General features: G+C 47.7%; 1 protein-coding gene across 1 annotated transcript in view; it reads right to left on the bottom strand.

Annotated features, from left to right (window-relative positions):
* Positions 1-21,704, bottom strand: part of Abca4 (ATP binding cassette subfamily A member 4) — a 128,214-nt gene that overhangs the window by 105,319 nt on the left and 1,191 nt on the right. The window contains exons 2-5 of the mRNA XM_021195907.1: positions 14,305-14,398; positions 12,934-13,075; positions 11,803-11,942; positions 3,976-4,103 (exon numbers count right to left, since the gene is read on the bottom strand). Of these exons, the coding sequence (XP_021051566.1) occupies positions 3,976-4,103; positions 11,803-11,942; positions 12,934-13,075; positions 14,305-14,398 (504 nt within the window). The remainder of the gene's footprint in view (positions 1-3,975; positions 4,104-11,802; positions 11,943-12,933; positions 13,076-14,304; positions 14,399-21,704) is intronic.

The following is a 21,704-nucleotide window of genomic DNA, read 5'->3' as shown; positions in this document are numbered from 1 at the left end:
TGGAGGAGCTAGAGAAAGTACCCAAGGAACTGAAGGGGGCTGCAACCCTATAGGTGGAACAACAATATGAACTAACCAGTACCCCCTGAGCTCATGTCCCTAGCTGCATATGTAGCAGAAGATGGTCTAATCGGCCATCATTGGGAAGAGAGGCCCCTTTGTCTTGCAAACTTTATATGACCCAGTAAAGGGGAAGGCCAGGGCCAAGAAGTGGGAGTGGGTGGGTAGGGAAGCGGGGGGGGGGGTATAAGGAACTTTTAGGATAGCATTTGAAATGTAAATAAAGAAAATATCTAATAAAAAAAATAAGGTAATTAAAAAAGAAGAAGAAGAAAAAGAAAATGTGTCCAAACGTGAAAAGACTACTCTCCATCCCCTACAAACAAATTGACAAACACCTGATTGACAAAACTCCACTTAGCCAATTGATTACCAAGAGTTCAGCATTATTCACTGAAATATTGTTCAGGGATCAGAATAGTGTCTGGGCATCTAGAGGTGAATAACATAGGCTTCCTGTTCTTTGAAGAGCTCTCTAGCTAGATGCGTATATGGGCAGTTAGACAGTGTAAGTGTAGATCAAAGAGATCAATACTTGACCATGAAAGGGGAAGAACAGAAAGTTCAGTCAGGGCTGAGGTAAACTCAGTGGCAAGATACCTCCCTACTATGTGTGACACTCTGGGTGTCACACCTACCGTAGAAGAGAGGTCGAGAGGACCAGAGTTAACGGAAGAGAGAAGGGGAGGGAAGAGAGAACAAGAGAATTGCTAGTCAGCGTTCCTAGAATTTACCAGCCATGGCAGTTCCAGGGCTGGCCTACAATCCCAGCACTCAGGAGGTAGAGGCAGGGAGATCAGAAGTACAAGGCCACCCTCAGCTAACAGTGAATCTGAGGCCAGCCTGGGCTACATGACAGCCTGCCTCAAAAATTAATGGTGACAAAGTACTTGGTGCTTATTAAGTATGTCTGGCAACATTCTAAGTGGTTCACGTATTCTAATTTTTTTCAATCTCTCCTTATAACCACCATGTACGGTAGGCACTTTCTTAGTGAGGGAACAGGCACAGAGTGGTGCATTCACGTGATTCGTGGTGATTTACAGTGTGTGGGCCTCGCAGAGATCTGACTCCTAGAGACTCGCCAATGCTTGCTAACTGGCGAGTAAAGAGGAGTGAGGATTGGCCAAGGAAAGGAGGCTTATGTTGGACGGGGGGCCTGAAGCTTCTGTAGAAGTCTTCAAGGCTGGACAGATGGGAACGAGACGGAACTGGACACTTTGTCTCTTCTCATTCAATGATTGCCTAGAAGTAAGTGGTATTGGGATGTCCCCGCCCCCTAAGCTGTGCCAGGAAGAAAGGACCCGGAGGGAAACTACTGATGGCAAATTGTCCCTGCTTAGTAAAGATGATGACTCACAGCTTCCACTGGGGATGCTGAAAAGGCACTGTGCCTGCAAGTTCTAGTGGCCATGTTGGGTAAAGGTCACAGAGCTCAGGTGAAGTGGAGGTCAAGATGAGAGTGGAGGGGTGGGTGACCAGCTGAGAAGCAAGGTGGCCTGGGAGATACAAAGGGAGCCAGGTGGGGGCAGTGAGTGGCCTCTCAGGAGTGATGGAAGCGGTGGAGCTTGCTGATCTGAGAGCATTGGCTACTCCGATCAGGAGCTGGTAGCACAACCTGGTGACCTGGGCCCCCTGTCCTCGCCTCAGTCCTGGAGCCAAGAGGGCAGCAGTCACTTGAACTCTAAAGGTCATGGCTGGACACGCTTGAAGGAAATTTCCCCTAAATTCCAACCCTTATCTCGGCTTCCCTTTTATTACCAACTGGAAATCGTCACAGGCATTGCCAGGACTGGAGTTTTATGAGCTGAAGAAAAAGCAAACGGGAAAACTGGGCCATCAGTGCTGATGACAACCCCCTGTGATGAAGACAGAAGGCAGGCTGTGCCAGGCAGCCAGCCCAGCTGCTTGGCCTCGTCAGGAACCGACTCTTCTTTGCCTGTCTGTTTCTAGGGATAGCCATAGAGCCTGGATGATCAGAAAGCAGGCATGGGATACTTCATCGAGGTGTGAGGAACCCCTGCATAAAAACCCCTTCATCAGCTGTTCACACCCTCATCCGGACTCAGAGAGCAGCATCTTGTGTAGACCTTCACCTCAAGACTGACTCACCCTCTGAAATTCCCGACTTAAGTTTGGGTCTCCCCTGGAGTCAGGCGGGGGTCCCGTCCACAAAAGCAATGGTCCTCTGGCCTGAGCTTGTTAGTCTTCCAGAGAGCTTGCTAACACAAAGAGCCCTATACCTAACTAAAAGTCTGGACTCAACTGAGCTGGTAGGGCCGGGGAACCTGCATTTCTAACAGGTACTCCTGTGCCACTGATGCTAAAGAACAATGGGCTGTGAGAGCCAGCCTAATTCATTATGGCAGAGTTGTGGGACCAGGCATGGGAAGCACTTAATCGCCCTTAGGCTCTGAGTTTTAGTTGTAGAAGTGTGTGCAGAATAACTTTATCACTAGATGCCTCAGTTTCCCCCATGTTTTTTGTCCCATTTCAGGATTACTGTAAGGGACAAATCAGCAAATCGACTTTAAAGTCACGTATTTGTGTAATTATTAGCATAATAATAATGATTATAATATACAATAATAACATAATAACAATAACAGGAAATTATTAACATGAATGAAATAAATTTATGGAAGGGTCAGAAATGTCTAGAATGAGCTGGAAAGCAAGTGGCCCAAGAAAACAGAGGTGGTCCTTCTGCCCTTGTCAGATGTCGTAACTGTCAGTCGTCCTCTATCCACCCTATTCTCTTTTTTTAAGAGTTATTTTAATTATATGTCTGTGTGTGTGTCTTTCTGTGTAGAGACCTGCTCACATGAGTGCAGGTGCCCAAGGAGACCTGAAGCTGGTGGGAGCCCCTAGAAGCTGAACTTACAGGAGGATGTAAGCCAACTGACAGGGGTGGAAACCACACTTGGATCCCGTCTTAGTCCTTGTTCTATATAGCCACTCTGTATGCTAGAGAGACACAGGACCAAGGCAACTGTTACAAAAGAGAGCATTTCATCAAGGCATCACTGTTTAAAGTTTCAGAGGTTAGTCCTTTATTACTATGGTGGGAAAGATGGTGGATACTCACTCATTGGTCTGGAACAGCAGCCGAGAGCTACATTCTGATCTGCTGGCAGGAAGAGAGAGTCTGGGGCTGGCGTGCTTTGAAACCTCAGAACCCACCCACAGTGACACATTTCCTCCAACAAGGCCATACCTAAGCCTTCTAATCCTTTCAAATACTTTCACAAGCTGGTGACTAAGCATTCAAATACTGGAGGCTATGAAGGCCATTCTTATTCAAAACTACCACACAGAGCAGTGTGTGCTTTTAACCACTAAACCACTTCTCTAGCCCCTAACACACAGATGCACACATACAAGTGCACACATACACACACACAGAAAGAAAGAGAGAGAAGTTCTTGGCTGGAGCTCTTCCCTTAAGTGTTTGCAGGTTGACTTTCTCCTTAGTGAGGGAACTCTTGTCCTCACATAACTCCTAACAGCCAGGAGACACAAGAAAGCCTCTATTTATGTTGACCCTCCTGTGGGATGTCAGTGTCCTGAGTCAGGTTTTGCCTGTCTGGCCCATACTGCTCCAGTACTTATAGCTGGTCTTCACGATTTGATGAGTAAATAAATGGTGAGATTCCCCTACTCTCCAGGGTAGGCTCAGCCTCACGATTGCTCTGCTTCCTTCAAGTTTCAAAAGACAGGGGAGCCTTATGGGTACCAGTGATGTCTCGGAGTCCTCTGAGGGGATGTTTGTTGATTCAAAAAAACCCAGGCATGCCCCTGAATATGGAGCATGAGTCATGGATTCTGAACATGGAAGCAAAAGAGAACAGAAACCAAATAATCTTTATCTTTCTCAGGCTCGGCGCTTCTCCCTCTTCAAAGGGCCTCACCTACCTGCTCCACACGAACTTGGGAGTTGACCAGAAGATGGGCCACTGAGTCAGACAGGCCAATGTTTCTCGTGAGAAATAGTGTCAGTGTCTCTTCATCTTTTAGGATGTCTCGGATTTGTAATCCTCTCCCTGCATGTGAAAGAAAGAACAGACTGTTGAAGGGAGATGGGTCAAAATAAGAACAGCAGCTAGACCTGACTGGAAACGTTTCTGCTTGGCTCTTAGAAGAAGGCCGTGTTCTTGGCTTCCTTGGGAACTCTGGGAGTTTGAGGCTGTTGCCAGGATCTGCCACCTGGACAGTCCCACTGAAGAGCCCTGGCACCATACAGTGCGAAGGCACAGAAGGTAGGCAAAGTTAACCTACGGTAGGTTGGGGTGCTGCCTGATGTTCAGGCTTGGATGAGACAATGGCTTTCAAGAGAATGAAGGGTAAGGAACTACAACGGCAGGGGAATTTTGTCTCTTGAGGAATATTTGGCACTCTCTAGAGACATCTTTGGGTAGTGTCGGTGGAGAGAGACCAGTAGCTTTGCTAAACATTCGCAGTAGACAGAACCATGCAGTGGTCAGGTGACTCCCCAAAGAGTTCTCTCCCCCACAGGTGTCAGGGGTGCTAAGTCTGGGAACCCCTGCTCTACCTACATACCCTACCAGAAAATTCATAGTTTTGATAACTTCCTACGAAATAGGAGGACAAAAAAACATCAGTTAAAGGTTGCTAAAATCAGTGGCTTTTCCAGATAACATGCTGGGACAGAAGTCAGAAAATTGAAGATGCTGGAAGATGGGAAGATCTCCTGTGATCCTGGATTGCAGAATTCATGTGGTAAAAATGGCTGTAGCACCCAGAGAAGTCTATAAGTTCAATGTCATTCCCATAAAAATTCCAGCTACATTCTTCACATAATTAGAAAAAAATCCCAATAACCCCAAGTTTCATATGTAAGCAAAGGGACCTCAAGTAGCCAAGGTGGTACTGTGGATGAAGAATTCAGGTAATACAATAGTGCCATAGCAACCAAGCCAGGATAGCAACAGCACAAGCCAGATGGTAGCCAACGGGATGAGAATCCGGAACCACACCCTCACGGTACAGCCACCCCACACAGTACAGCCACCTCCTTCTTGGGCAAAAATGGCAAACACATACACTGGAGGGAAAAAACAGTTTCTTCAGCAAATGGTACTAGAAAAACCAGACAGAATAATGAACTGGATCCCTATCTCTTACTCTGTACAAAAGTCAATTTTAAATGAGACAAAGACCTTAGTAAAGGTCTGAATCTCTGAAATTACTTGTTCCACTTCAAGACATAGGCGCAAGCAAGGACTTTCCAAAAGTCAATTCCGAAAATTGATAAATGGGATTTCATGAAATTACAAATCTTCTACACAATGAAGGAAGTGATTGGCAGTGCAGCGGGCCAGAGGGCAGCCTATAGATGGGAGACAACCTCTGCCTGCTGTAGGTCTAGTAGAGTGTTAATATCTGGACGATTTAAAGAATTCAAATAACTAAACGTCGACCCCCACATAATCCAGCCAGTCAATGGGCAACTAGAACAAACCGACGGCAAGAGGTGATCAGTAGCTGCGTGCAGAAGAGCTCAACACCTTGGTTGGTAAGATGGCTCAGTGGGTAGAAGTGCCTGCCATCAAGCTGACAGCCTGAGGGGTTTCTTTGTTGTTTTGTTTGTTTGTGACAGAGTTTCTGTGTAACCATGGCTGTCCTGGAACTCTCTGTGTAGACCAGGCTGGGCTGGAATTCCCAGAGAACTGTCTGTCTCTACCCCCAGAGTTCTGGGATTAAGGTGTGTGCCACCACCGCCTGCCTCAAAAAATAAAAAAATAAGATAAAAATAATAAATAAATAAATAAATAAATAAATAAATAAAATTGTTTTAAGCAAAGGAAAAAAAAATCCCTGTATCTGGATTGGAGATGTCCAATCTGTTCTCGTTGCAGTTTTGATGAATGAAAACCCTTCTGTGGTTCCTGTTAGCTCAACTCAGGGTTAAAGCTCTGGGTATTAGCATGAACAGGGCAATGAAGGGCAAGAACAGCTTCATGTCAGAGGGCATTTCAGTCCTGTTCCCCACGGCTTATCCTGGTCAGTCTTAGCCACATTCCCTCCAGATTCACTCAAAACTTTTTAGAAGCAAGAATTCTTTCTCAAGGAAGCATAAAGGACCCTTTACTGTGAAGGTGTCCCTGGGCAAGTGATTAGCCTCTCTCCATGTGACCGTGGTCACCACATAGACTAGATGTTGTAGGGGCAACAAGAGATAAAGGAATCTGAAGCACTTAATTCCCAGACCTACCTGAAAGTAGTTAATATTCTATAAATGCTTATTCTGACAGTGTTAATATCATCCCCACCCCTCCTGGAGGATTCATGCCAGCACCTGCCTCTTCTGTTGCTTCCTGGGCAGGAATCAGAATCAAACTGGCTACCACTACAGTTTATGATATAATGACCAGAGATCTGTAAGGTCATTATGGTCCAAGTCCTCTGTGTGTTTGCCGCTCTGCTAAGCTGTGAGTATGTTCCCACGGGCCATGCTCTTCCGACCCCCTTTCTCCTTCTGACTCCAGCTCCATAGCAAGCTACACCTCCCACCCAAACTTTTCCCTCTCCAGGCAAGTGCTTGACAAACTCCATCACTGTTTCAGGGATGTGACGCTCCTATAGGGAAGCATGACTAGATCCACGCCGCCAAGGACAATTTCCTATTGCAGCGCAGGGGTCAAGCCCATCTGTCTGCCACTGTCCAGGGCGGGAGCAACTGTCCCTGATGGTTCCCTACAGCAGCCTCTTGTCAGGTTGGATGCCTTTGAGATGTGGGCCTGGGAGTAGCCCACTATCACTCTCCTTTGTACAGGAAACTTCCAAAGACTTTGTAAGAACCTGAAGGTAGGGGTCCCCCTGGAATAGCAGAACCTAGGAGAAGATACTGTGTTCAGTCTTTGTGTTCCTTTCCTTTAGGTAACACACAGATCCTGTCTTTTTCCAAGCAGCGCCCTGTTCTCCTACCTCTGGGGTGTCAGCTCAACTGTTCTCTTGTAGTTACTCCTTTAGACACAGACATACAGGTGTACTCACTGTAGTATTCTGCACACCGTAGAGTGCATGTGCGTGCGCACACAAACATGTGCATACAGGTGTGCATGGGTGTTTTGTTTTGTTTTGTTTTGTTTTTTTACATCCCTTGTTTTACCTAGACATATTGAATATACAGGGTAAGACCTCAAGGACCTCAAGGTCATTCTCTCTCTCTCTCTCTCTCTCTCTCTCTCTCTCTCTCTCTCTCTCTCTCTCTCTCTCTCTCTCTCTCCTCTCTCCTCTCTCTCTCTCTCTTTCTCTCCTCTCTCCTCTCTCCCTCTCTGTCTTTCTCTATCTTCTTTTTTTTTTTTTCTCTTTCACCCAGCTTTAAGGCCTGACATAGTATCAAGGCCTCAATAGATGTCTGCTGAATGACTCCAGGCACTCCATAAATACCTGTGCTCTTATCCTGAGAGTGAAACCCCATTCCGCTGTTTATTTTTTAGTTATTCTTTAACACACTCAGCTGCCATCGCATACAAATGCCTTGGGAGAAGGGGCGAGACAGAGAGTCATTTTGCCTGAGTATCATACAACTGTGGCCTGGCTGGGTCAGGGGTGGGGTGGGAGAAGGGCAGGGACTCGGAGAAGCACACACCCCGAGGAGGGTGTGGGGGCTACCCTGCCAGCAGAATGTGGGGCCCAGGGTCTGAGTGACAGGGTGATACCAGACAAGCCCTTCATTAGATTCCTGAGGGAGAAGTGTGAAGCGGGGGAGGGGGGCAGAGGGAGAGGTTGCTGGGGAAAGAAAATTATATTTTCATTTAAAATGTGGTTGTACTTGTTCTTCCTCCCTGGGAAGATTGGAGGCTGAGGGTAGGGGGTGGAGGGTAGCTGAGGGTGAGGCTTCCGGAAGAGGGGTTTAAAGATGAGACCACAGAGCTGTCTGGGGATAGGGGGCTGCGTCTGTCTGCAGCCGGTGGCTCCCCATTAATCCTCCCCTGCGGAGAATGCAGCCCTACAGGTTTGCTGTCAGAGGAGAGCGCTGTCTGGGTCAGCACACAGCATGCTTTCCCAGGAGACTGGGAACCCCACAGGCAAAGCCCTGGTGGCTGCAGCTGTCCACCCAACTCCGAGACTGAGACCCTCATGGTAACTTCAGATTCCAGTGTTCCCCTTCACCAACAAACACCCTAGAAGCTACTCCTTCTGCCATCTCGACTAGGCATCAGTGCCTGGCCCAAATTTTCTCCCGAGACCATATCATTTACTTAGCTGTGGTCCCTGGACCCCTGTTAGTTTCTGTCCCCAGCTTCTGGGAATCCTTGGAAGGCTATCCTGTTCCCCTGTTCCCCAGCCATGCTCCCTTTAGGAGATTCCCCCACAGCTGGAGAGCCTGCAGAAAGGTCCACTTGCCTGCCAGGTCACCCTCAAGTCCTGTTTGTTTGCCTTAGAAAGTAGTGATTTGGGTTCTCTAGAGATTGCAGCAACCACAGAGAACTTCTGCTTAGAATGGGTTCTCTTCCACTCCCTGCAGCCAGACTCAATTTCAGTCAGACACTCCAGTGCTAAGTCCACTTGATGGAAGACCCCCCCCCTTCGGAATGAAGGGGGGGAAAGTCACCCTGAGATCAGGACGGTGGCGGTCTGTCTCATCTGCTTGCTTAGCCTTGGACAAACCATCTTCGCGGTTGGCACATTCGCCCCTATGATTTCTTACTATTAAAAGGCAAATAGGAACTAGGCAAGTTGGCTCATGCTTATAACTCCAGCACTTTAAATGGATGTATCTGGAGGATATCATCCTTAGTGAGGTAACCCAATCACAAAAGAAGTCACTAGATATGCACTCACTGATAAGTGGATATTAGCCCAGAAACTTAGAATACCCAAGATACATTTTGCAAAACACAGGAAAACCAAGAAGGATGACCATCGTGTGGATACTGCATTCCTCCTTAGAATAAGGAACAAAATACTCATGAAAGGATATAGGTACAGAGACAAAATTTAGAGCTAAGATGAAAGGATGGACTATCCAGAGACTACCCCATCCGGGAATCCATACCATCATCAGCCACCAAACCCAGATACTAATGCACATGCCAGCAAGATTCTGCTGAAGGGACCCTGATATAGCGGCCTCTTGTGAGGCTATGCCAGTGCCTGGCAAACACAGAAGTGGATGCTCACAGCTGGCTATTGGATGGAACACAGGGCCCCCAATGGAGGAGCTAGAGAAAATACCCAAGGAGCTGAAGGGGGCTGCACACCTGTAGGTGGAACACCAATATGAACTAACCAGTGCCCCCTGAGCTCCTGTCTCTAGCTGCATACGTAGCAGAAGATGGCCTAATCAGCCATCATTGAGAAGAGAGGCCCCTTGGTCTTGTAAACTTTATATGACCCAGCACAAGGGAAGGCCAGGGCCAAGTAGTGGGAGTGGGTGGGTAGGGGAGCAGGGGTGGGGGTGGGGTCTAGGGAACTTTCGGGATAGCATTTGAAATGTAAATAAAGAAAATAATAATAAATAAATTAAAAAAAATAACTCCAGCACTTTGAAGACTGGGACAGGAGGATTGCCACAAGTTCTAGACTAGTCTGAGCTATAGTTTGAGGCTGTCTAAGTATGGACCTGTCTCAGAAATTAGATAGATGAGAGAGAGAGAGAGAGAGAGAGAGAGAGAGAGAGAGAGAGAGAGAGAGAGAGAGAGAGAGAGAGAGAGAGAGAGAGAGAGAGAGAGAGAGAGAATGCTGGCTGTTTCTACTTTCTAGACTTGAAATAACTGAAATACGTACTTTTTCAGAAGAACAAAGACTATTGTAGATATTTATAATCTAGGCTATGGAAATGATGGCCAGCAACATGTACTCTACTGCTTTGGAAGAAACTTGAATGTAACCCTAACACAGTGATCTGAATGTACTCCTGTCCCAGGCTGCCAATGTGTGCTGAGGGTAAAGGAGCTGTGTGGACCACAAGCTCAGGTGAGGAGGGTTGGCTCGTCACACCACCCTAGCTTCACTGATGGTAACTGGGATAAAAACCACTCTATCTGGCCCCTCTCAGCCCTTGGCTTCCCCTGGTAGTCCTTTCTTTGTCTCTGTCATCCTCTTAGGGCAATCTTTACAGTCACCACCTCTATCTCAGGAACACACAACTTTCTATAGCACCAGCTGCTGCTTCTGAATTCTATTGTTGGAAGTGTCTCCATCCACTAGCGGGCATTTCTTGAAAGACACCGTCTACCCACAGGCCTGTGACAACTCCCAGATGACTCCTGGAGTTTTAGCTCCTCACAGCCTCTGAGTTACAGATGCTCAGGCCATGGGTTCCAGCTGTCACAGCTTGTCCCCACAGGTGTCTAAGTAAAGGTGACACACCCATGCAGTGCTCTCGGAAGACTTAAGATTTGGCTCGGTCTTCGTTGTTGGTTTTTGTTTCCCCCAATCCTGAATTTCCCCCTGAGGCTATGAGACATTTCTGCCCCTCCTCTTTGTTGTTCCTCATTCAAAGTGGTCCTCCCACCTGGATGTCTGATCCATTACTTACTTACTTAATTTTTTTTTTTTTTCAGACATGTTTCTGTGTGTAGCCCCCTGGCTGTCCTTGAATTCTCTTTGTAGACTGGGCAAGCCTGAAACTCACAGATATCTGGCTGCCTCTGCCTCCTGAATGTTGAATGCTGGGATTAAAGGCATGAGCCACCATTACCTAGCCTTGTCTGTCTGTCTGTCTGTCTGTTTATTTTAACGTGCATTGGTATTTTGCCTTCATGTATGTCTGTATGAGGGCATCAGATGCCCTGGAACTGGAGTAACAAGCAGTTATAAGCTGCCTCGTAGGTTCTGGGAATTGAACCAGGGTCCTCTGGAGGAACAGCCAGTGCTCTTAACCACTGAACTGTTTCTCCATCCCTGGGATGTCTGATTCTCGCTATCTTTCAACCTGTGTCTGTGTCAGATCACAGCTGATTCCTCATTTTCTTCACCTCTTCCTCACAGACACTGCCCTCTCCTTCTATTTCACTACATCCACCCCTATAGTACCCATCCTGACTCTCTCTGACATCCTATATTCAAGCACTCTGACTACAACCATCAGTCCTTCCGTCTCAACCTTTTTTTCATCAGTTAAACAGGACCCTAGAAGCCACTGAAACTACTGTTCATGCATTTCAATCCCCCCCCACAGCTAATCCTGGGTGTTAATAATTTCTCATAAAAGCTCGATGCAGCCCAGGCAAAATGCACACAGTACAACTTCTGCCTTTTGCTACTAGGGCCTCCTTGATCTGCTGTAGTGCTTCCTTACAATCCTTCCACCTCACATCCTGTTCTCAACAGACCCACTTGCTTCACTCTGGATGCTAAATATCGTTGGAAGTGTACATTAAAACATCTTTGTGTGTGTGAGGTGAGCACTCATGTGTGTGCACATGCATGTTTGTGAAGCACATGCGCATTTGTGGGGCACACGCTCATGCCTGTGCGCATGCCCGTATCTATGTTCACTACAAGTGCACACATGCGACAGCATGCATGTAAAGGTCAAAGGACAACTGCTTTTAGCTCACCGGTGTGTGAGACAGGCTGGCTAGCCTATGTGCTTCTGGGGATTCTCCTGTTTTACCCTCCCGCCTCACCACAGGAATGCTGGGATTACAGGCATGTGTCTCTGGCATCTTTCCTCATGGATTCTCCCCAATCTTTGCTAGATCTCAGTTTCTGGCGTACTTGACGCTAGAGACAAGTACAGAATGGGAACACCGACACTCAGGTTACCTGCAAATCTCTCAGGGTGAGTCCGCAGGGTGTCCATGAACTGCGACAAGGTGCGGAGCTCGATCCAAACCTGGCCAAGGTGCTGGGCCTCTGGGGTGTCCATGAAGAACTCTTGAAAATCTCGATATACTCTTGCCAAGCTATAGGAAGGAAAAATATATTTCTATTTGTAATTTTAAAATATTTTTAATATTTATATTTTTAAGCAAAAATATTTATAAACAAATAGCCATTATTTTCAGCCTTGTGCTATTTTTAAATTGTTGCTTGACTTAGCATAGCCTCGATTGATGGATATTTATGATTCTAACACTGACAGAGATGATGAGTAATTTGCTCAGAATTCAAGTTGGGGCAGGGCAAGGTCACCTTAAACCCCATTTTCTTTGGTCTGTTGTTTCCAAGGGTGTTGTAGATACTACCAGTGAGCTTTTCCAGCCTTCACGCAATTCTCTGACCTTTCCACCACCCACTCTTAGAGATGGGACCTGACACCACGCTGTATCCACAAGATCCTCTCTATGTATATCCATCAAGGCTGATTGGACGGGGAGAAAGAAGACAGACAACTAGATATTCTGCTTGGTGGGTTAAAAAATGCACTGTGTAAGCCATATCCCACAATTCTACCTCTCAAGTCACTGATGGCAGTTTGGGAGAGGATTTGGGACTCCGTTATTTTCTTCCAGGAAGTAAACTTCCCATTGCAAACCTGACTTTGCGTTTCCTTGCAATGGTCCTTGCCCTTCCTCATAGGCCTTGGATGTCTAAAGGAGGCTTTGGAGGAAACAGAGATAGCTACAGGTGGCCTGTGGGGGAGGGGGAAGCATAGTCCTCCCACCTAAGCAGATGGGTGACCACAAGTCGCGGACACTTGACAGCCAGGGCTGCTGTGAGATTCTAGGTCACCTCTTGGGCATAAAGATGAAGAAATTGTGTGGCTTAAATGTGAAGGTTTTCCCCAGGTGTCCTGCTGTTAGTAGACTATTCCAGGGAGGGAGGGAGCTGTCTCTACCCCACACTCTTTAGATTCCCCCCCCCCATTCTACAGGGGGTACACACACTCCCACATGGGAGGAGAACGGAAGGGGGCACAAGTTCCTCCCTGTAGGTTGGAATCTCGGCACTCACATGGAGTTGTTATAGTTTGATACAGTTCCAGGAGACTCTCCAGGGGTGGGGTTTTGAAAACAAGGGTTGTTCATATTGCAGAAAATACCCTGGAGCCACGGTAACAGTCCTGCCGAAGGCATCGCCTTGTTGGGAAAATGGCCTTAAGACAGGAAATGAAAACAAGAAGGAGTTAGTCACAGAGGCCAGACCGACCAGGAGCACACACTCTCGGACGCTGTCTCTCCCCTTGTTTATGAAGTAGGATCATCTAATATAGTTTAGGCCCTGGGCTGTGTCCTGAGGCTCAGTGGCAGATAAGGATGCAGACTCGTGGTCTCCGAGCAGTACTTCTCACCCTGTGGGTCACGACCTCTTTGGGGAGGGTGTCAAACCTTTTCACAGGGGCCGACTAAGACAAATATACAAATACACAAATACAGATATTTACATTATGGTTCATAACAGTTGCAACATTACCATCATGAAGTACGAATGAAAATAATTTTTATGGTTTGAGGGAGACTGTCACCACAACATGAGGAACTGTATTAAAGGGTCACAGCATTAGGGAGTCTATGTCCTGTCCTAGGAGCTTAGGTGGACATGTGGCAGGGGAACTGAGGCTAGAAATTAAGCTTCTAGGAGAAAAATAAAGAAGTGGGCTCAGGGCGGTTCAGAGGAGAAGCCTTCGAGATCTTTGCACAGTAAGGATGGAGGCTGTGCACTCCTGGGAAGGAGAGAAAGGAACAAGGGTTTGCTGGGCAGGAGGTTGGCCGAGAAACGGAAGTTGGAAACAAGAGCTCGGGGAACTCAGTGGCTCTCAAGGCACCCAAGGATTCCACGTCAGCTGCCTAGAAGGACTGGACACCAACCAGCCTGGCCAGAAGACACGGGGAGTCTTCCAGAAAGGCAACTGTACAAAACAGACTTCCACGAGGCTCGCAGATGCCTGGAAGCTCCGGGGTATACTATTTATTAAGTGTGATTCTGTGCTGTCCCCCTTTCACCGTCCCCTACGCCCCCGCACCGTGTAAAACAACCCCCCTAAGTCGTCATCATAGAAAACAGAACTAGATTTGTACTATTGGTAAGTTTAGACAAACGACAACAAAACAGTCAAAACAAGAACAATATACACAGAGCTGGGTTTGATTCCCACAACTGCCAAATGAAAGAAATGAATAAGCAGATGGCACATTCTTCCAGTGCTCCACTCCGACCAGGGTTGGGTTACACTTCACACATTTTAAGACACTAGAATTTGTGGGAACCTGGTTTATTATACATTGCAGCCTCCGAAATGGCAACAGATGTGATATCCCCATCCCAACCCAAGAGGGATCTTTTCCTAAAGGGAAAGATGGCCAGGCCTTCTGGGGTCATACTTACATTCATGTTGACTATAGAGCGGGTTGGCGTTCCTCAGCCAGATTAACACCAAAAACAAAGACAAAGGCCACACGAGTTCCACTACAAAGCGAATCTGGAAAAGGAAGAATAAAGACAGAAAGAGCAAAGCTGCTAAGAGATGAGAGGAGGTAGATAACCAGGGAAGACAGGCCTCCCCCAGTGCACCCTCTGAGCACCAAGCCGGAGCTGTTGTACAACCATAAACCAGGTAACATTTCACCACAGATCACACATGCCACAGTGGCCCCGTAAGTCATGATGGAGCCAAAAAAGGCCCATTACTGTCTTAACATTGTCGTGTCTATGGTGACTTCATATCACAGGGACAAAGAGTGGCACAGAGACTGAAGGAAAGGCCATCCAGAGATTGCCCCACCTGAGGGTCCATCCCATCTACAGACACCAAACCCAGACTCTATTGTGGATCCCAAGAAGTGCTTGCTGACAGGAGCCTGATACAGCTGTCTCCTGAAAGACTCAGCTAGAGTCTGACAAATACAGAGCCAGATGAGTGCAGCCGATTGAGCACAGGGTCCCCAATGGAGGAGTTAGTGGAAGGACTGAAGAAGCTGAAGGGGTTTGCAACCCATAGGAAGAACTACAGTATCAACCAACCAGACGTCCCCTCCCCCAAGCTTCCAGGGACTAAACACCAACCAAAGAGTACACATGGAGGGACCCATGGCTCTAGCTGCATAAGTAGCAGAGGATGGCCTTATTTAGCATCAATGGGAGGAAAAACCCTTGATCCTGAAAAGGCTCGATGCCGGAGTGTAGGGGAATACTAGGGCAGTGAGACAGGAGTGGGGGAAGCACCCTCATAGAAGCAGAGGGCAGGGTTGAATAGGGGGGTTTTGGAAGGGAAACCAGGAATGGGGATAACATTTGAAATGTAAATAAACAAAATAACCAATAAAAAATTTTCAAAATTACAGCACTTACAATTATGAAAACCAATGACAGTAACGATAATGTGACTCTCAGGGGGCTTATGCATTTATTGTGTTTAAATCATCAATTGAGAGAGAATGTCTACTCATAACAAACAAACTAACAGAAACCAGAAGCTTGAAGAGAAGTGTGTTGGCACAGATCTATAATGGCAGGGCTTGGGAGGCTGAAGCAGGAGTTCAAGGCCAGCCCAGAAGACATAGCAACGTTGAGACTACCCTGTCTCAGAAACGAAAATTCACCGTTAAGAAGTCAACTGTAAAACCAACAGCACCTCTCTCGAGTCTTGTGTTCACTGTCTCTCCCTTGCATCATTTTGTCTTGTTCTTGTTTTAATCTTGTGTTTATTATGGCTCTCAGAGCAATAGACTACACTACTCATAAAAAGATAGGTAGCCCCTAGAGCTATGCCGCCTGGTTGTGTAGGAGGCTGCGCTGTAGGTAGGTTTGTGTCAGTACACTTGACAATGTGTAAAGGGTGATGAAATGACCTAATAAGGTACTCACCAGAATATGCCCCATTGCTAAGAGTATTTACCTAAAGGACTATTTATCTAAGGGACTTCCTTCTTCCGTCCTCTCTCCTACACTGCCTCCTCCCTGATTCACTACATCAACCAGATTCTGGGTCCATCTGCATTCTGCCCGCGTCAACTCCTGAAAATAACATCGACACAAGACTGCCATGAGAGACCTCAGGCTTCGGGACTTAGCAGATAGCATTGCGCTAGGCGAATGGATACCAATTCTTTTTTTTTTTTTTTTCCCCTTTCTCCTCCTTTTGGTCTTTCAAGACAGGGTTTCTCTGTGTAGGCCTGGCTGTCCTGGAACTTTCCCTGTAGACCAGCCTGGCCTCCAACTCACAGAGATCCACCTGCCTCTGGCTCCGGAGTGCTGGGCCTGGAGACGTGCGCCTCTGCGTGCGCGTCCTGGTCACCACCCGGCTAAGGATACATATTCTGATAAGCTCTTGTGTAAAGCTGGTACCTCAGACAGTAAATGTCGTCTTGTGATCTCTCATTCTGTGGGTAATACAAGAGAACCGCGGAGGTCAGGTGACTTGCACAGGGTCACAACAGGAAGCACATTCAGTCTGTTACCTCCAGGGCCAGACCCTTCCTACCCTTTCCCTGCTGTTTTGCCTTCTGGCGCATGGTAGACCTTGCCTGAAGGTGGCCACTGAATTAATGAATGAACCAAGGGAGCAAATGACTCTGAAATACTGTGCCCCAAAGCAAAACCAACAGGAATCCAGTTGTTCAACATTTTTTTTTTTTCCTTCAATAAGGTCTATCATTTAAGGGAAGTAGAAATCCTGCCGCGGTTCCTCCTCCCTTCCCACAACCATCGTAGAAGGTCGGTATAGAGAGACTCTTGGTTTAGAGTCAGAGTTCTCCCAACTCGAAAGAGACAGGCGCTTGAGATGGGCGCTGTTCTCATCCCTGAACAGCGGGAAGGCAGAGATGAGGAATTCGGAAGGAGAGGGAGAGAAGCTGAATTACGGAACTAGATGAGAATTAAGGAATTAGGAATTAAGAGGCTAGCAGGTAGAGATTCCATAAATGTTTAACAAATGCATGTGCTGCTTAAAACAACACAACGCAGACACACAAAAAACCCAGGATGTTCTAACATATCTGAAAATTGGTGGTAGGAAATAGATCACATGTTGAGGAAAGCAAAAATGTTTGCAGGTATGAAGCCACTTTTTTCTTTTTAAGATTTATTTATTTTATGTATGTATGCTGTAGCTATACAGATGGTTGTGAGCTTTCACGTGGTTGTTGGGAATTGATTTTTTTTAGGACCTCCGCTCGCTCAGTCCCTGCTTGCTCCGGCCCGAAGATTTCTTTATTATTATACATAAGAACACTGTAGCTGACTTCAGACACACCAGAAGAGGGCGTCAGATCTCATTATGGGTGGTTATAAGCCACCATGTGGTTGCTGGGATTTGAACTCAGAACCTTTGGAAGAGCAGTCATTGAGCCATCTCGCCAGCCCACATGGTCACTTTTCAAAAAGACTTTACTCAACACATAACTCAGGAGGACGGGTTGGAGGAAGCACGCATACCAATATGGCAAGAAGATAGGATAGGCTTCTCCTAAGGTGCTCAGTTTCTGGAGTTCTCCCATAGCCTTTTCTACAGGATTACAAAACACCCATATTGGGCAATTCCCACCTGCTGTTTAAGGAGACTGCCCCAGGAATACTTGCTAGCAATTAAGATTGCTGGTAATTGTCCACAGGAAAGGCACATCCCAAGGAGAGCCACCCTGGCTTAACCCCTGCCTGTTACTATCTATCCTGGCTCCTAGAACAACACTCTCAGGCATATCTGTCCTCCAACGTGACTATAGCACCCACCCCACGCAAGGCAGGAGTCACTGGAAGTTCCCATCAGTTTTCTCTGGGATGCGTAAGTCTCAGTCAAGACGGGCCTAGGGTGCTTCTCCGGGAAGCTGGCGTTGTCACAGGGACTCAGGCTGTCAACAGTCTGAAGAGTTTATAGCACAGGGCACCCCCACAAAGGCACTTATAGCTGCTCCCCCTCCCCCACTCCAGATGTCCTGTAAGGGTGGTGGGGGAACGGGTTTGGCAAGATAGCAGCTCGACAGGTGCAAAGGCTGAAACTGGAGGTTGCCCTCAGTGTCTTCTCCAGGGAGATGAGACAACCAGTCCAGAGACTTTGCACGTGACTCCTCCCAAGACAACTGCTTGCAATGTTGGCTCTCCATCAAAGCTTGCATGCCTATGCGTTGTGTCAGTCTGTGAGTCACATGGGATGATACATGCCACCCGTGCTGATCTGGGAATGGGAGCATTTGGGTTTCAGCCACTCTCAGGCTTGCTCATTTTCTGTCAGTTTTCTCATCTATGAAATAGGGTTGTTGCTTTGTCCTATAGTGTACAATGAGAATTAATAACAGGCTACTCTGGGGCCAAGTACTGGGACATTGGGAAACTTCTGAACCTCTCCATGTCACAGGGACGCATCTGTCAAAAGGGAGTGATACCAGGTCCTGTCTCTCAGAGCAGTTGTAATCATGAAATATGTTCATCATCCCCAACACAGAAAGCAGAGCCTGGCACGCAGACCATTTATTCTTGTCTCATAGAGTCATTGCAAGGGCCACAGGAGCACAGTGGGTGACAGCAGGTTACAGACAGATGATGGAGGAAATACAATGAAAACTAACAGCAGCCTCTCAGCCCCTCCCCCATCTCAGTATAGCTCACAATCTCTAAGATAAACCTGGCGGGTGGGGGAGGGCGAGGAGGAGCTGAGGTTTTTCCTCTGTCGGGGATCTGGAGTGGCTGCCTTCGCCAACCACTCTGCACCAAGACTACCTGCCGTTCATTCTCCAACTAGCAGAGGCAGGTGGGTCCTGCCCGCAGCCTCTTCCTCTTCCCCAGAATCAGTACCACCAGCCTAGAAGGGCATTACCCTTGCTGCTCAAGTGTACACAGGCATGCCCTAGGGAGAAATTCCACATTATAATAAAAAACATGTCTCCCGAGTCCCCCTTCCCCACTTTAAACATGTCTGCAACTTTAATTAAGCCCAGTCCAAGCTCAGAAGCACCACCCCCCACACACACCGTGGAATGTTTCTTAAACTAACCTGGTATTTCCTTGCCTCCCCAGCCCCTTTCCTCTCCCCCCACATCTTTACCATTCAGCCTACGTGGGGGAGGAAAGTTTCCCGGCCAGGGCAGAGTTGTGCTTGTTGTTTTAGAACAGCCGGTTGGGTTTTCTCCCTTCCCTCTCTGTTTTCAATTTAAAAGAGAGGTAGTCAGAGCTGGAGAGCAATGCGAATGATCCTCCCTTCTGGGCTGAGAAGCCAGACGAGACTCAAGCCTGGCCCGATGCCACCCGGAGCCTAGCACACTTGTAGCTGGTGCCAGCTTCCCTGTACCCCTATGTTCTTTTCGCCCAATGCTGAGCCAGCACTAAAGGCCGCAGCAATACCAGGCACACGCCTCTAGAGTTTAGGACATGAACCCCATCTTTATTTTTTTTGAAACGGGCATTTCACTGTGTGGCCCTGCCTGTCCTGGGACTCACTCTGTAAACCAGGCTGTCTGCCTCTGACTCCCGAGTGCTGGGATTAAAGGTGTGGCCACCCCTACCACCACCTGGCTGTGAACCCCTGTTTTTATGAGTCCTCAGGCCTTCACCCAACATCCTATCCTCTGCAAGTGGTCCCCTTGGGGACACGAAGGAATTCTAGGATATGTATGTTCAGAGCAAAGAAAAACTGGCGCTAATATGCTTTGCAAGCCCTCTCAACCAGAGTGGGCAGATATGATTTTGGACAGAGCCTTTGGGGGGCAGGGGTGTGAGGGTTAAGATCCTGAGATATCGCCTCTGAATTCCCGGCCCCTCCCCCCCCCATGCTTCCTCCCACTCCGTCCACCAGGACTCCCACTGCTGCTCAGGAATCACGTGACAGCCTCCTTCTGCCTGACACATTCCACCAGGGCCAGGGTTGTGCTCCGTTCCCCCTCAGGTATGCAGGTCAGACACGCACTTGGGCTATAGATGCAATATTACTTTACATTTACTGCCCTGGTCGGCAATAAATTAATTACCCAGTCATTCTCTCTTTGTGATATCTATGAACTGTCTGTTAGTCAGAGCAGTGGAGTTTGATGGTCACGTCTGCAATCCGGAAGTCACACATGGTTAATCCCTGGTCCAACCCATGCTAACCCTGAGGAATCCTCAGTCAGTTCACTGGTACCCACAGGGATAACTGTAGCCTGAATTATTGGTACCCACAGGGATAACTGAGACCTCTCAGTCCTTACCGGGAGGGTTAAATGATATGACTAATTTAGGGCCAAGCCAGACAGCTACTTTGTAACATCAAATAAAGGTTAACAGAAGATGGGAAAAGAAGGAAGCGGGGCAGGCACTTGAAGACTCCCTTCCTGCATCTTGAGGGGATGAAATAGGAGGATGGAGAGAACACCTTGGTGTCTGTCCATTCTCATTGTTTTATGGGTCAGTCGTGCCTCACTTTCTGCAGTCACCATTTCCTGCATGCAGATCTTTCCAGAAGACCAAACACCTTGAAAGGAGCTGCAGACCCCCTCATAGAGGTCTAAACTGGGGGGTTTAGGAAAATGTTATCTTACCCAGACATCCTGGATACATTGCCTATCTCGAGGTACCGAGGAGGTCTCCGTTTCCAGGCCACGAAGGTGATACCAAACACAAGCTTAAGTGAGACAGGGTTCACAGTATGAATGACCCATCCCCCGGGGAGCACACAGTGAGCAGGAAAGCCCCATCCCCCAACAGGAATCCACTTGCCAAAGCCAATGAAAGGCTCAGTTTCCCGAGTCAGTTCTGTGTCTGGAAACCGTGTTGACTTGCCATGGAAGTGGGAGCATTGCTGGTCACAGTTGCAATGCGAGGGGAGAGCTGGGGAGGAGATATGGGAGGCGATGGGCCGGGCATATTGGATTTCCCTGGCAATCTACAGCGTATTTGCACCCTGGGAGCAGAAACTGAATTGTCTCATCTATCATTGGGAACTCAGCCCCTGGCACACTGCCTGGTGACTATTATTTCTTGACCGAATGAATGACTGAACTCGATGAAGTTAACAATGAGACTTGCTCGGGTTTTGACAGGGTTTTCATTCAGGAAGGGGAAGCCTTTGGTTACTGTTAGCACTTGGTCCCTGGGGGTCCCAAATAGCTTCAAGGCTAATTTGAAATGACACCAGCCTGATCAGGGAAAAGCAGCCAGCCATAGGACAATGGTGTCCCTGTGGGTGAGCTCAACTGGAGTGTGGCACCGCCACCTTCACATAACCTTAGTTTTCCCGCTCCTCTCCCAGCTGCCAGTTGTGTGCTTTTAGCTGACACATGCCCCACAGGTCTTCACCCCACCCACCCCACCCCACAGCCTGGTCCCATTTCTTCCTAGTGTTCCCTTAGATCCCCAGGAGAGGCCTAGTCCACAGATCCATCCTCTTCCCCATAGCTTGTCTCTCTCCTGTCCTCCTCGTGACGTTCAGCTTTCTTTTCTCTTGCTTATGTGTGTTGAATGCATATGTCTGTGCACATGTGTGTTCGGGTGTATTTGTATGCGGAGGCCAGAGTTCAACAAGGGATATCTTCCTCAATCCTGGGCCCCAGAATTTAATCTCAGCCCTCCCCACCTCGCACAGCAACCACCACCCCCGCTCATCAGCTCCTTAAGCCATTTCATGTTTTTAGGACTCTGCAGGGCTTTGGGACAGCCATTCCTTCCTAACTTCCCTTCTTCCTCCTCTTCCTCCCCCTTCCCCTTCCCCTTTCCCTTCCCCTCCCCCTCCCCTTCCTCTTCTCTTCTTCTTCTTCTTCTTCTTCTTCTTCTTCTTCTTCTTCTTCTTCTTCTTCTTCTTCTTCTTCTTCTTCTTCTTCTTC

The sequence above is a fragment of the Mus pahari genome, chromosome 4 (assembly GCF_900095145.1).
Source record: "Mus pahari chromosome 4, PAHARI_EIJ_v1.1, whole genome shotgun sequence".
Classification (NCBI taxonomy): domain Eukaryota; kingdom Metazoa; phylum Chordata; class Mammalia; order Rodentia; family Muridae; genus Mus; species Mus pahari.
The sequence above is the reverse complement of the archived record's forward strand: the minus strand, read 5'-3'. Positions and strand labels throughout refer to the sequence as shown.